Source organism: Gastrolobium bilobum, unplaced genomic scaffold, assembly GCF_033153095.1.
Source record: "Gastrolobium bilobum isolate Gb01-03AN ecotype WA unplaced genomic scaffold, APGP_CSIRO_Gbil_v1 utg16848, whole genome shotgun sequence".
Lineage (NCBI taxonomy): Eukaryota > Viridiplantae > Streptophyta > Magnoliopsida > Fabales > Fabaceae > Gastrolobium > Gastrolobium bilobum.
This window is the reverse complement of record NW_026899058.1, coordinates 607707-621635: the sequence shown is the minus strand read 5'-3', so window position 1 is coordinate 621635 and position 13929 is coordinate 607707. Positions and strand designations below refer to the sequence as shown.

The following is a 13929-nucleotide window of genomic DNA, read 5'->3' as shown; positions in this document are numbered from 1 at the left end:
CAATGGAAAGAGTAGGGGTGTGCATGGCAACCATTCTGTTCCTTGACACTATTTCTGAAAAAAACAATTCTTTTCTATTTCTGTGCCTTGGAACAATTTCTGAGAAAAAAAATTTGTTTGATAACATGTTTTATTTTTATTCCGAGAATGAGAATTGCGTTTGATAACACAACAAATAATAGAATAAAAAATTATTCCTATTAAGCATAATTTTTTTTTCGGATCATCACTTTTCTTTTCATATGGTGTGGTGGTGATGGTGGCGGCGACGACGGTGGTAGTGGTTGTAGTAGTGGCGTTGTGGTGGCGGTGGCGGTAGCGGTGGTGTCATGGTGGTGGTGGTGGAGGTGATGGCATGGTGGTGGTAATGGTGGTGATGGCGTGGTGGCGATGGTGGCAATAGCGGTGATGACATGGTAGCAGCAACGGCGACAGTGGTAATGGTGGTGGTAGTGGTGTGGTGGTGGTGACGGTAGTAGCTACGACGATGGTAGTGGTGATGGTGGGGGTGATGGTAGTGGTGATGGTGACGATGATGGTGGCGGTGACAGCAGTGGCCGCAACGATGGTGGTGATAATGGTGGTGATGGTGGTGGCAGTAGTGGTGGTGATGATGACGACATGGTGGTGGTGGTGGCAATGACATGATAATGGCAGTGGAGGAACCAGTGGTGGTGGTAATGGGGGCATAGCGGTAGTGGCGGCGGTAGTGGTGGTGGTGGTGATGACGGCAACGATGGTGATGATGATGACATGGTGGTGGCGGTGGCGGTGGCAGTGGCATGTTAATGGTAGTGGTGGTGGTGGCGGCGGAAGTGGTAATGGTGGTGGCGATGGCGACGATGATGATAACAGCAGTGTCTACGACGACGGTGATGGAGATGACATGGTGGTGATGGTGGTGGTTGCGGCAGCAGCGATGGTGGTGGTTGCGGCAGCGGCGATGGTGGTGGTGGTAATGGCAATGGCTACGATGATAGTGGTGGTGGTGATAATGTTGGTGATGGTGATGGTAATAGTGGTGATGGTGGTGGTGGTGGTAATGACGGTGGTGGTGACGTGGAGGTGGTGGTGGTGGTACGATGATGGTAGCGGTGGTCGTATCGGGATGGTGGTGGCGATGGTGATGATGGTAGTGGTGAAGAGTAATTGAGAGAGATAAGTGTTTCTCATTTTGTGCTCAGAATCAAAAAAGCAGAAATTTTTTGATTCTTTTTTCTGTTCCCCAGCACAAAAAATAAACTGGTTCATCCCAGGAACAAAAAAATAAATTGATTTTACCAAACAAGTTTCCTATCCATTTCTGTTATCGGGAACCGAAATTAAAAAAAAAAAATTGATTACGAAAAGATTGTCATGCACACACACCCTAGGTGTACCAGGACTAGTACAAATGCTCTCTTCCTTCTCACCATATGGTACCAAGGTAAGAAGAGTTAGTTGCCGTTCAAGCATTAGTTTATTTTTGGGTTAATATTTCTCATGTTGTAGGAGATAATTTTATCTCCTATATACATACAAAAATGTGTGAGCCCATATTTTCTATTCTTCACATGACTCCGCACACTTTTATATATGTATATAAGATAATTTTATATTCAACAACATGGAAAATATTAATCCGTGTATTTTTACCAGCTTACCAATTTCATAAACTAGAAAATATAGATTTCTCACCACATATACACAAATTGGTAGGTGATAAACATGAACTTTTGACCTATTTGTATGGCAAATATCTATTTGCATTAATGAAATTTATTTGTGATTTTTTTGGCAATTCAAAGTAAGAATTTTAAGTTTGTCATCCATAAATAATATGCCCTTGTTGAATAAGAATTGAGTGAGATAATTTTTTTGAAATTGAGGTAATACATACTTAAACAGTATACCGTTGAATTCATTATAAGAGACGAATTTCTCTGAAGATCATTTTCTTCATTTTCGCGGATGAACTCAAAATATCTAATTAAGAGAAAAAAGTTCCTTAACCAATGATTATTGGTGCAAAACTCTAATTTTAAAAAACTATATCTCAGTCAATTCTTACTTAGCATGTTATGTATGGAAGAAAAGCTTACAGTTCCAATTGCTAATGGAGAAAGAATCACTAAACAAATTTCAAATACAAAAAGAGGTATAAGTCACAAAAGTGGGTCAAAAAATCATTTTTGTCATGCAAGTAGGTTAATACCCTGATTTTAAGAAGTTATTATATCTGATCAATTCTTATTCAAAAGTGAGATATTATAAATGGATGGAAAAGTTAAATTTTAGCACCTTACATTTAACTGTTAATGATCTATATAATATGATATATATAGATCATCATGTATAAATAATTTGATATAATCACCGCTCTAACATATTATTAAATTAACTATTTTTTTATTAGCCAATATATATTGTATTTTTTTCATTTATTTAAAAAATAATTAACTAATCATATTAAATACACAATGGAAATGTTAGGCATGATTAATTTCTTTATATAAATGCTACTTTTTAATTTGAATCAACAATAATTTTACGCAAGAAGTGATAAATGTAATGCTCGGCCACTTCAAGAATCAATTATTGTCCCCACAAACTAACATGAGACTTTTCGGCATGCTTTGTCCTCATTCACACACTTTCTAGAAAAACTTCCTAGGAGGTCACCCATCCCAGAATTGCTCCAAGTTAAGGATGCTCAGCCCTATCCATATTAACCTTGACAACACCCGAATTGGGAAACTGCAAAGATATGTCTGCTACCATGATTTTTTTGTCAGAAGCCAGATTTGTACATTTGTTTGCAGCCTCTTCCACATCCTTTGCAAAATTTCGGATTAGGTTTTCCTTCATGAAAGCAAGTGTCAGCGAGGCACAATGCATTCTTTCATTTCGCTAATGCCAAATCTTCCAGCATGTTAGAAAGAAAGTAGTTAGCCATTTTTTATCTTGCTTATCGTTGACATGCATGATAGTATTTTTTGACAGCCACCGGTCCATATCTCCTAAGAAGAAATCATCAACTTTATCACTTGGAACTAGTTTAAGCCACAAGGATTTGGCTTCACTGCAGTCCCAATTGACATGTGAAATAGTCTCCCTCTCTATGCCGCAAACTGGGCATATGTCATTTGCCTCAGCCCACTGTGTCATTCTGGATCTTGTAAGAAGTCTCTTGTGCATCACTTTTCACATCATTATTTTTACCTTTTATGAACCCTTCCGGCGCCAAAGGATTGACCATAGATTATTCTCCTCTGCTAATACATCATTTTGCTTGAGAATCACATCATAAACACCCTTCATCGTAATTGTATTATCACCCTCCAGATACCAAAATTTTTTATCTTGTTCATCAGCCTCATTCGGAGTTATAGTGCCCAGGAGAGTGGCAATAACATCCTCAGGAAAAAGTTCCTTAATTATTTCATAGTTCCAAGCACCATCAGGGTAACCATATCGGCAAATGTTACTTTATGGTTAATAATTGGCTCCCCCTTGTAACACGATCTTGTAGAGAGTAACTATGGGACAACCATTTATCTTGCCAGAACTTAATGGATTGCCCATCACCAACCTCCCAAACTAGCCTTTCCTCCATGGTCTTCCACATTCTACACAAATTTCTCTAAAAATTAGAGTCACCACCACGAGTAACAAAGATACCAACTCTAGATTTTTTTTCTTATATTTATGATATAGGACTTTCGACCAAAGTTGATACAGTATTTTTTTTTCCTTTCCTATCTGATCCAATGGTAACGCAAAACCCCTTAAGGAACAAATTTTGGGTGCAATGGATATATGTACATCCTGCCCAAAAAAGGAAAATTTTTGAGACTTAGATAGAAATATAAGTTAAAAGCTGGATTTTAAGGGGAGAAAATTTTCCACTTTTAGTAAAAAAACAATTGTACCAAAGTGGGTACATTTGTTGTCCCTAAGAAATTTTCCCCCTTAGGATAAATTTCCTGACTCTCGGTAGGATAGGATAAGATAACCCCAATAAGTTTTTCCTATCCATTGGTATCACCAAACAACTGATAAGAGCATAATAGGATAATTATCCTATCATATCCTCCTTATCTATGCACCAAACGCACCCTTAAAATAAATCTTCTCCTTCCGGGAATGAATCCTCTAATGTATTAGTTAATATGATCATGTTATGTGGGAGAATTCTAATTATTCATGAACAAATCAATAGTAATAGAGAATAAGAAAGAAAAAATATTAAAATAGGGAACGACAAGATCACCACCATTAATTTACCCATAAATAGTCATATATATCGTGTTAAATAACACATGAGATCCACTCCCATTTCTCAATGCATTGTTTCTTAGTGCAAGCCTTCCCTTCTATTATTTTTCAAAAACATTTACCGGATATTTTGAATACTTATTCATATACATCTTTTTTAAATGGTGATATCAAATTTACATGATTATTTTTATTTTTTATTTTGTTAAAAAAGAGAATTTCCTTTGTTGATCTTGTACCAAAAAAGATTTTTGAAAGTTTACTTGCTTCAATAAAAGACTTAGCTAAGATGTGATGAATTGTAAAAAGAGGTTGCTTCATTTAAACTGCGACATTTCGGTGATTTAAAGTTTTTAAATTTAATCAAATGAAATTTTTAAAATAATATTGTATTCTTAAAAATTCTTTTCAAAATTAAAATTAATCAATCCAAAAGTAATTTGCAAAAACAACAATATGATTTGGAGTGTCTGGTCGCACTATTGGATGAGAATAGGAAGCTAATGTAAAGTTTTTGTGAGTAAAAATTTGTTTATAACTATGCTTCATATATTATTATTATTCCGTTAACCAGAGTTTTTGTGTCCTACCAACAATCCTTAAGATCAAAATGATTTCTCTTCACTTCTATGGAAAAAGAGGCCAGAAGGACTACCATGGGGTAGCAGTGCCAACCTCACAGCAGCTTCAGCACCTTCATCAGGTGTTAGAGTACCAGTATTGTAGTTTATATCCGTTTTGACATAGCCAGGACAAACAGCATTGATGCAGAATGAAGGGTACTTTCTGGCCAGAATCCTTGTATAGGCATTTAGAGCAACTTTTGAGACACTATATGCAGACATAGAAATAGGCCACCCTTTGGTTTCTAGTGAACCCTCTTTAAAATCCTTTAGAAATTCATTCAAAATGTACTCAATCTTTTCTTCTGTAAGGTTTTCAACATCACTCAGTTCTTCTTTTGGCCATCCATTTGGTATATTCTGCCAAAAACAATTACATGAGAATGAGCACCACCTTCAATTGTATTATTAGATCACAGGAAAATAACATGTACATTAAATCAATCACTGAACCATTTAACTTTAGACATTATATATCCGGTTGTAAAGAATGATTTCCTTCAAACTATTTAACAACGTAGACAAATAGTTTTAAAATTTTCAAAAAAAAGTTTTCAATTAAGTCAGTGTTCTGTATATGTCACAACTCTCCTGCCTCTGCCTCATGAAATCATTGTTATATTGACATACTTTACCCTTCGAGGGAAACTAATGCATTTACATCACACCAACAGTTCAACTAGCAAAGTTGGCGGCAAAAGTTATAAGTATCATATACCTCCATCCTTCCCATGGATGAGGAAACATTGACAATATTTGGTGAGTCTGAAAACTGGAGAAGGGGAATAAGTGCTTTGGTCAATTTCTTGGCTCCATAGTAATTTGTTTTAAGACCTGCTTCAGTTAATTCATAGTTTTCAGTTATTATTTTACTCCAATCAACACGGCCACCATTTTCCTACAACCAAAACAGGAAACTTGAGTTCTTTTGAATGAGTTGATGAGGCAAAATACAAGTTTAAGGCATGATGCAAAATTGTTAATTCACCAAAATAATAGAATTGCCCTTGCTACACACAGCATTAGGAAATCAGTCAAAAATTCTGTTTAGTGCTAGGAAAGGAAAAGCATAAGAAGTGATAATGTCATCAATATATTCACATTCATTCAATCTCCACATTTCACAAGAATTGTATTTCTATTTTTTATTTTTTTCCATGTCCTAGTGCTATGATACAACTTTCTTGTTTTGCATTTGTTAACAATATTCAACACTAATGCATGATGTTAAGCAATCCTTGAATGCACTGACACACTAAATTTCATTTCAAATACAAGAAACTATTCTCAAACTAATTTCAAATAAAGTGCTTCAGCTTTTAGAGTAAGCACAAGAAGGGGGAAAAATAATCATACCACAACACCTGCAGCAGCCAAAGCCTCACCGTCCACATGTGCTCCAGGAATTCCAGCATTGTTTACCTATACCAATTTCCAAGTTTCAAATATTCCTTCTCATTCAGGATGATCTAGAAACCATAATTCACAACTTGAAAATATTACGAAAGATACCCCACAGACAGAAGCAGAAAATATATATATATATATATATATGGGTCCGTCGGTTCTCATGTTGCTGCTGATGAGAAAAGTTGCAGCAAATTTTTAACACTAGGATACACGTGCGGATCCTAGGATACACGTGCGGATCCTATCAAAACAAAAAAAACTAAAAAAATCCAGGATTCGGACGCGTATCCTGTGTTGCTGCAAATTTTCCCTTCTGCAGTCACATAAGAATTACTTTCCCCTATATATATATATATATATATATATATATATATATATATATATATATAGATAAAGGAACAGGTTATATTTACAAACTTTTTTGTTTACAAACTATACTATGTTCTCCCGGAGAACGTAGTGTAATCTGTAAAAAAAAATTCAAAAAAGTTTGTAAACTGATTCTTCCTTAGATAAAAAGTTTAGATTAGAGGAGGCATGCCTTCATGCTACGTCAGGAAAGACCACCAACCTCGTTGAGGATTTAAATTGGGATTACATGATCTACCAAAGAGGAAAAACTGAGAATCAAACTCTAGTCACAAGTAGTGTGGGCAGAAAGTTCGACTAGCTGTGTCAATCCTTGTTCACAATTGGCATAGCCTATATTTTTTAAGTTGTAAGTGATAAGGTACCAATGAACTTTAGACATGCTTCATAAATACAAACCGGGAGAAATTGGTACTATTGATGTTACTCTATTCACGCTTACTAAGATTCATGATAAGATTAGAAACACAAGAAAGAAAAAGCTAAGAGAAATTTCTTACCAGGATATCAAGTTTTCCATATTGGGTCCGGATGAAATCTGCAAATGATCCTATACTTGCAGAATCTGTGACATCAAGTTGATGAAAAACCATATGGCCAGGAAGATCAAGCTCTTTGAGTTTCTCAACAGATTCAAGACCCCTCTTCTCATCTCTGGCTGTTAGCACCACATTGATCCCATTTGAAGCCAATTGCTTACATATTGCAAATCCTATTCCCTTATTTGCTCCTGTGACAACAACATACCTAGAAACCAGTTGAACAAGTTAAGGTAACATATGAGTCACAATAGTTATGTTAATATAAAGGGTACCTTTTTGTAAAGGGAGGCCAAGGAAAATGGTACCTTTTTGTTCCTTCTGCCATTGCTCATGAAAGAGTTATATGTGGCTGAAAATATGAAGGACTAAAACAAGCTGAGAAACTTATATAAATTGGGCTTCAATTTTTGTCTTTATGACTTGTCATTATTGAAATTACAAATTCTAGTTGATGTTCAAAGTCAAACAACTATGTTACCGACCAAGAAAGTAAATTTGGGTTTTAATTTTCCTTTATTTTGGGATTTTAACGATATAATCAAGTAGAGCAAGTGCTGTTGGCCCACATATTTCTTTGGTTAAAACGGAAACAAGTGCTGTCTCTCACATGTTACACATCTTTATATGTTTGGACTTTATCACGTACGACGCAGCGGCAGATATTATAGCCATGAAATTGTATCTAATAAAGTCATAAAAAATAAAGGGGAAAATATTCTAGTTAATTAAATGTAATATCAAGTCTAGATTTAAGATTTCTCACCAACCATACTTACATAAACTGGAAACAAGCATAAGCTTTTTGACTTACTTTTGTGTGGTGATGAACCCTTAGTTCATCAGGTTTTTTAGCATGAATTAGTATAAATTTGTGTAATTAAATGGATGAAAAAGAGGTCAATGTCCTATAAATTCCTAAATACAAGTTCTGGAAGTTGTATTGAAAATTTACATTGTTCTTGTAGAGAATTGAAGCTCAAAGAAGCAAAAGAGAGAAGGAAGAAGATTCTGAAAATTGGAAAATTCTAAGTGTTGGGCGCCAAAACGCCCAAAACTGAGCGTTTTAGCGCCCTGCTGCACAAAAGATGCTGGTGCTGAACATTAAAACGCCCAAAACTGAGCGTTTTAGCGCCCTACTGCACAAAATATGCTGGTGTTGAACATTAAAACGCCCAAAACTGAGCGTTTAAGCGCCCACGACAGTTAAAAGCAGTTGGGCATCCGTCAAGGTTGAGCGCTAAACCGTCCAGAAATGAGAGTTTTAGCGCCCATGTCAGCTTTCAGTTGTAATTTGTAAATTATAAAAGGACAAGGGGCCTTCACAAGATGAGATCAGATGCAACTCTCTCATATCCATTCTCTGATATTCTGACTTTCCCCATCACACTAGGAGAAGGGAGATCAGGTCAGATCTTTCATAGATCTGATCTGACTCCTCATTTTCTCTGACTTTCCAAATTCTTAGGACTTAGTATTGTAATAGTTAGTATACTTTCATGTAATTGTACTTGAAGATTGAAGACTCAACTATCATGACAATGGAGTTTGATCTTTCTTCTTCTTCTCTTGTTATTATTTGTATTATGTCTGAGTAGAGTCCTTTGTAGTCTGATTCAATGGAACTCAAGTTTGAATTTATGAATGGTTAATTAGATGTTTTGTTTATCTATTATGTGATTGTATGAAGTTGTCTTGATTAATTCTTCATGTTGAGGAATAGTGTAGAACAGACATGTTTACATTGTTTTTCTATTTTTGACAACTTCATCATCAGTGTTCTAGTAGTCGAGGGATTGATGCTAGGATTCTGATGTGATCTTAAGACCTTAGTAATTAATGCATGTATTAAGAAAGGAGTCACCAAGGGATTGGGGTTTCTGATTAATGTATCTATCAGGGTAGTAAGGGATTACATCTTGAGATGATAAGAAAAAGGTTGATCAACATCACATAGTAGATAATTCATAATGGAAATTGGTTCATCTATAAATTCATGTTTGAGGGAAAATGACATCTGACTACTTGTTTACATTATAATTTACATTTTATTTATTTATCAAGTTTTAATTCAATTCAGTGTAGTTTCTGGTGACAAGAAATCTATGCAATCTATGAACTTTTGTTTGATTCAACTCAAGTACATATGGTTAGTCAGTGCTTGACACAAATCCTCGTGGGAACAATCTTTACTCATCATTTTATTACTTGTACGACTAGTACACTTGTTAGATCTGCAACAAGTTTTTGGCGCCATTGCCGGGGATTTGTTTTTCAACATTGACTGACACCATTAATATTTGAGATTGAATTTTTATTTTTCAGCAATTTATATGTATTTGTGAAGTTTTGTTTTTCTGGTCCAGAGCGCTAAAACGTTCAGACGTGACCGGTTTAGCGCAATGCGACGCACATCAGTGTGCACATGTCTCTGGAGACCAGCGCTAAAACGCTTGATTTCAACGTTTTAGCGCTGGTCCACTTATGTGATTTACACTATTATTTCATACATTTCACACACTCTCAAATGATTTTTCTTTTTTTGTTAGTTTCTTTCAGTTTTATTTTGTTGTTAGTTTACTTTTGTAATTCAGTTAAGTACATTGGGATATTCACTGTTTTTGCATGATGCACATTGTGATAGTACTGATGCTATTGGTTTATATATGAATGTGTTTCAGTGATCCATTGCTGTTAAGATTTGAATTAGTTGCTGGGGACAGCAACGTTTAAATCTGGGAATTGGGTGTGAATGAATGGCATGCAAAGATCATGGAGATGTCACACAAATTGATGAGCCAAAATAGGGAAATATCTCAATCTTTTTATTGTTTATTTTTATTTTTTATGTGTAATTTAGATGTTAGTTGTGATTCAGAATTTGGATTTTAGTTTTAATATGAATTTCATGAGGATTTGACTGATCAGAATTTTATATGATTGATCAAATTAAGGATACAATCTTATACCTTGCATTTTGAGCTTAAATGAAATGATTGCATGACTCATTCAATGTGTAAGAGTAGAGAGATTAGTTTTGATGCATATAGAAAAAGTCAAGCATACACTCTGAACTGTGAGAATTTGAGCCTATACAGAAAATTTTGTTCAGAGAGCACTTCACTGCATGAATAACTCTAGAACTTGCCCTGTTTCTCGCTTGAAATGGTTGCTGATGTGTAGGGTAGAGGCATTTCCTTCTTTAACCAGAAAGTCAACTGGCCAACCTTTAATTTAACCAGAAAGTCAACTGGCCAACCTTTAATTTAACCAGAAAGTCAACTGGCCAACCTTTAAGTTTCCATTGCATGAAAACCTTGAGCCTAGCATGTTGTCTATAAAACCAAGAACCACATTTATTTCAATCCTTCAGATTAAAAGTTTCAGATAAGTGATAAGGGATGGAGTGTTCTTTGGGGAGGAAAGTGTTTTTGCAATAAGTGAATGCAAGGTGTTGGAAATAAAGGAAAGAAAGAAGGAAAAGAAAGAAAAAGGTATGAAATACAAGTGTTGGAAGAGACAAAAGAAAGTATTAAAGACACAAAGTGTCTGAAAGAAAAAGGAAGAAAAAGAGAATTCTTTGTTAAAGACACAAAGTGTCAGGAAGAAAAGGAGGAAGAAAGGTTCAAAGAAAAGAACAAGGAATGAAAAGGAAGAAAGTTGAGGGAATTAGGAAGAAATTGATTAATTACTGTGAATTCCCTCTTATCTGAATCTGATTTATTTGATCTGAACTTCCCCTTTCACAGAAATCCTTACCTCTAGTCAAGCCACACACCAAGCCTCATTGCTAATAATACCAAAACCTTTTTGATCTACCTTATGGATCATTGTTACTATGAATAGTGAGAAGATGGGCAAGCTTATGGCAGTTTAAGTGCAGTGAAGAATGAGTGATAAGTACATCCTTAAACACTAGTGTGCAAGAGAGTTAAATTCTCATAATTTTTGAGAAGTTCCTAGTGAGGGGGTGTTTTGTTTGGAAGTCTCTGTATATCATCTTTACTGATCTGTTGAAAAGTCACAAATGATGTTGGGCAAATCATAGGAAATAAGAGATTGCATGGTTATAATTTTGTATCATGAAATGTTGATCTTTTGTTAATTGAAGTCCATCCTCATGAATTTCATCTGTAAAGAATCTCAAGTCCTTCTCTATTTTAATTCATTGCTGAGGACAACAATGTTCAAATCTGAGAATTGTGATGAACCCTTAGTTCATCATGTTTTTGAGCATGAGTTAGTATAAATTTATGTGATTAAATGGATGAAAAAGAGGTCAATGTCATATAATTTCCTAAATACAAGTTCTGGAAGTTGTATTGAAAATTTACATTGTTCTTGTAGGGAATTGAAGCTCAAAGAAGCAAAAGAGAGAAGGAAGAAGATTCTGAAAATTGGAAAATTCTAAGTGTTGGGCGCTAAAACGCCCAAAACTGAGCGTTTTAGCGCCCTGCTGCACAAAAGATGCTGGTGCTGAACATTAAAATGCCCAAAACTGAGCGTTTTAGCGCCCTGCTGCACAAAAGATGCTGGTGCTGAACATTAAAACGCCCAAAACTGGGCGTTTTAGCGCCCAAGACAGTTAAAAACATTTGGGCATCCGTCAAGGTTGAGCGCTAATACGTCCAGAAATGAGAGTTTTAGCGCCCATGTCAGTTTTCAGTTGTAATTTGTAAATTATAAAAGGACAAGGGGCCTTCACAAGATGAGATCAGATGCAACTCTCTCATATCCATTCTCTGATATTCTGACTTTCCCCATCACACTAGGAGAAGGGAGATCAGGTCAGATCTTTCATAGATCTGATCTAACTCCTCATTTTCTCTGACTTTCCAAATTCTTAGGACTTAGTATTGTAATAGTTAGTATACTTTCATGTAATTGTACTTGAAGATTGAAGACTCAACTATCATGACAATGGAGTTTGATCTTTCTTCTTCTTCTCTTGTTATTATTTGTATTATGTCTGAGTAGAGTCCTTTGTAGTCTGATTCAATGGAACTCAAGTTTGAATTTATGAATGGTTAATTAGATGTTTTGTTTATCTATTATGTGATTGTATGAAGTTGTCTTGATTAATTCTTCATGTTGAGGAATAGTGTAGAACAGACATGTTTACATTGTTTTTCTATTTTTGACAACTTCATCATCTGTGTTCTAGTAGTCGAGGGATTGATGCTAGGATTCTGATGTGATCTTAAGACCTTAGTAATTAATGCATGTATTAAGAAAGGAGTCACCAAGGGATTGGGGTTTCTGATTAATGTATCTATCAGGGTAGTAAGGGATTACATCTTGAGATGATAAGAAAAAGGTTGATCAATATCACATAGTAGATAATTCATAATGGAAATTGGTTCATCTATAAATTCATGTTTGAGGGAAAATGACATCCGACTACTTGTTTACATTATAATTTACATTTTATTTATTTATCAAGTTTTAATTCAATTCAGTGTAGTTTCTGGTGACAAGAAATCTATGCAATCTATGAACTTTTGTTTGATTCAACTCAAGTACATATGGTTAGTCAGTGCTTGACACAAATCGTCGTGGGAACAATCTTTACTCATCATTTTATTACTTGTACGACTAGTACACTTGCTAGATGTGGCATATATCTCTTTACGTAAATTAGAAAGTAAGAATTTTAAGCTTTTTATCCATAAATAATAAGTCTTAATTGAGTAAGATATAAATTTTTGAAATTGGGATAACATAATCTAAATAGTATTATGTATTCCAAAAGCCTAATTTTAAGTAGCAATATCTTAGCCAATTCACATATTATATATAGATGGAAAATTTTCAATTCCTATTTCGCTAACAGTGAAAGAATTACAAACAAAAATACTAAAGTGATACATGTCATGAAAGTGGGTCAAAACCCCAGTTTCAAAGAATTATACTCCAATTATTCAAAAAGATGGGACGGATTTAGGGGAGGGGCGACCATGGAGATCATCCTTCCTAAACTTTTAATTTTTTTATTATATTATATATAAAATAATATTTTTTAATTCTAATAGACTATTAATATCAAATAGTTATCATGCCCCTCAAAAATATTTATAATCATTAACTCATTAGTCTTAATAACACTTGTAATTTTAATATTTTATTTTGCTCTTCATCATAAAAATATTTAATGAAGTAATAATTAATTAGATATATAGATTATCATAAATAATTAGATATAATCACCGCTCAAACATATATTAATAAAGTAATTATTTTTTATTGGTCACTATATATTGTGTTTTATTCACTTATTTGAAAAATATTTAATTAATCATATTTAAAACAAAATGGGGATATTAGGCAAGATTAATTTCTTTATATAAAAGCAGATTTTTAATTAGCTTAATTGTGATGTACGTGGATAAAAAAGAATGGTCCACACGAAGAGATAGAAGTTAGGTGTTAGTTCAGGTTATGTAAGCATTTGATTCCAATTAGAAGCGTAAATATCTCCATATCTTTATCAATTATTCGACTTAACCAGTATGAGCCTATGAGGTATATCAAATTCATTATGGAGAACTTTTCTAAATTTTTTTTTTTTTCATATTTAGAACTTCGACTTGAAATTTTATCACTTGAATCAATGATTATTAGTTGAATAACACTTTTTACAACAGAGATGTTTGACTTGACGATTTTTTATACAAATGCTGTGTTTTAATTTGTTTAATTTCCATGTGGATCAAGAATACTGTTCCATAGGA

At 34.4% G+C, this 13929-nt stretch overlaps 1 protein-coding gene across 3 annotated transcripts; it reads right to left on the bottom strand.

Annotated features, from left to right (window-relative positions):
• Window positions 1-4805: 4805 nt before the first annotated feature.
• LOC133286705 ((+)-neomenthol dehydrogenase-like) lies at window positions 4806-7598 on the bottom strand. 3 transcript variants are annotated; one of them, XM_061484155.1, is made up of 5 exons: window positions 7507-7598; window positions 7160-7406; window positions 6237-6302; window positions 5599-5778; window positions 4806-5240 (listed from the first exon to the last, which is right to left on the bottom strand). In XM_061484155.1, exons 1-5 carry the CDS (start codon window positions 7524-7526, stop codon window positions 4863-4865), a joined length of 891 nt encoding a protein of 296 aa, XP_061340139.1. In that variant the 5' UTR covers window positions 7527-7598; the 3' UTR covers window positions 4806-4862. The 3 variants fall into 3 exon arrangements, with proteins under 3 accessions (XP_061340139.1, XP_061340140.1, XP_061340141.1); XM_061484156.1 differs by having other exon boundaries at window positions 6243-6302; XM_061484157.1 differs by lacking the exon at window positions 5599-5778.
• Window positions 7599-13929: the final 6331 nt, after the last annotated feature.

Bases quoted from the DNA above. Each gene is read 5' to 3' on its own strand.
- LOC133286705 (XM_061484155.1), bottom strand. From the start codon at position 7,526: ATGGCAGAAGGAACAAAAAG. The intron at 7,407-7,506 runs GTACCATTTTCC...ACTGGTTTCTAG, and splicing joins ATGGCAGAAGGAACAAAAAG to GTATGTTGTTGTCACAGGAG. The intron at 5,241-5,598 runs GTATATGATACT...TGTTTTTGGCAG, and splicing joins CATCCATGGGAAGGATGGAG to AATATACCAAATGGATGGCC.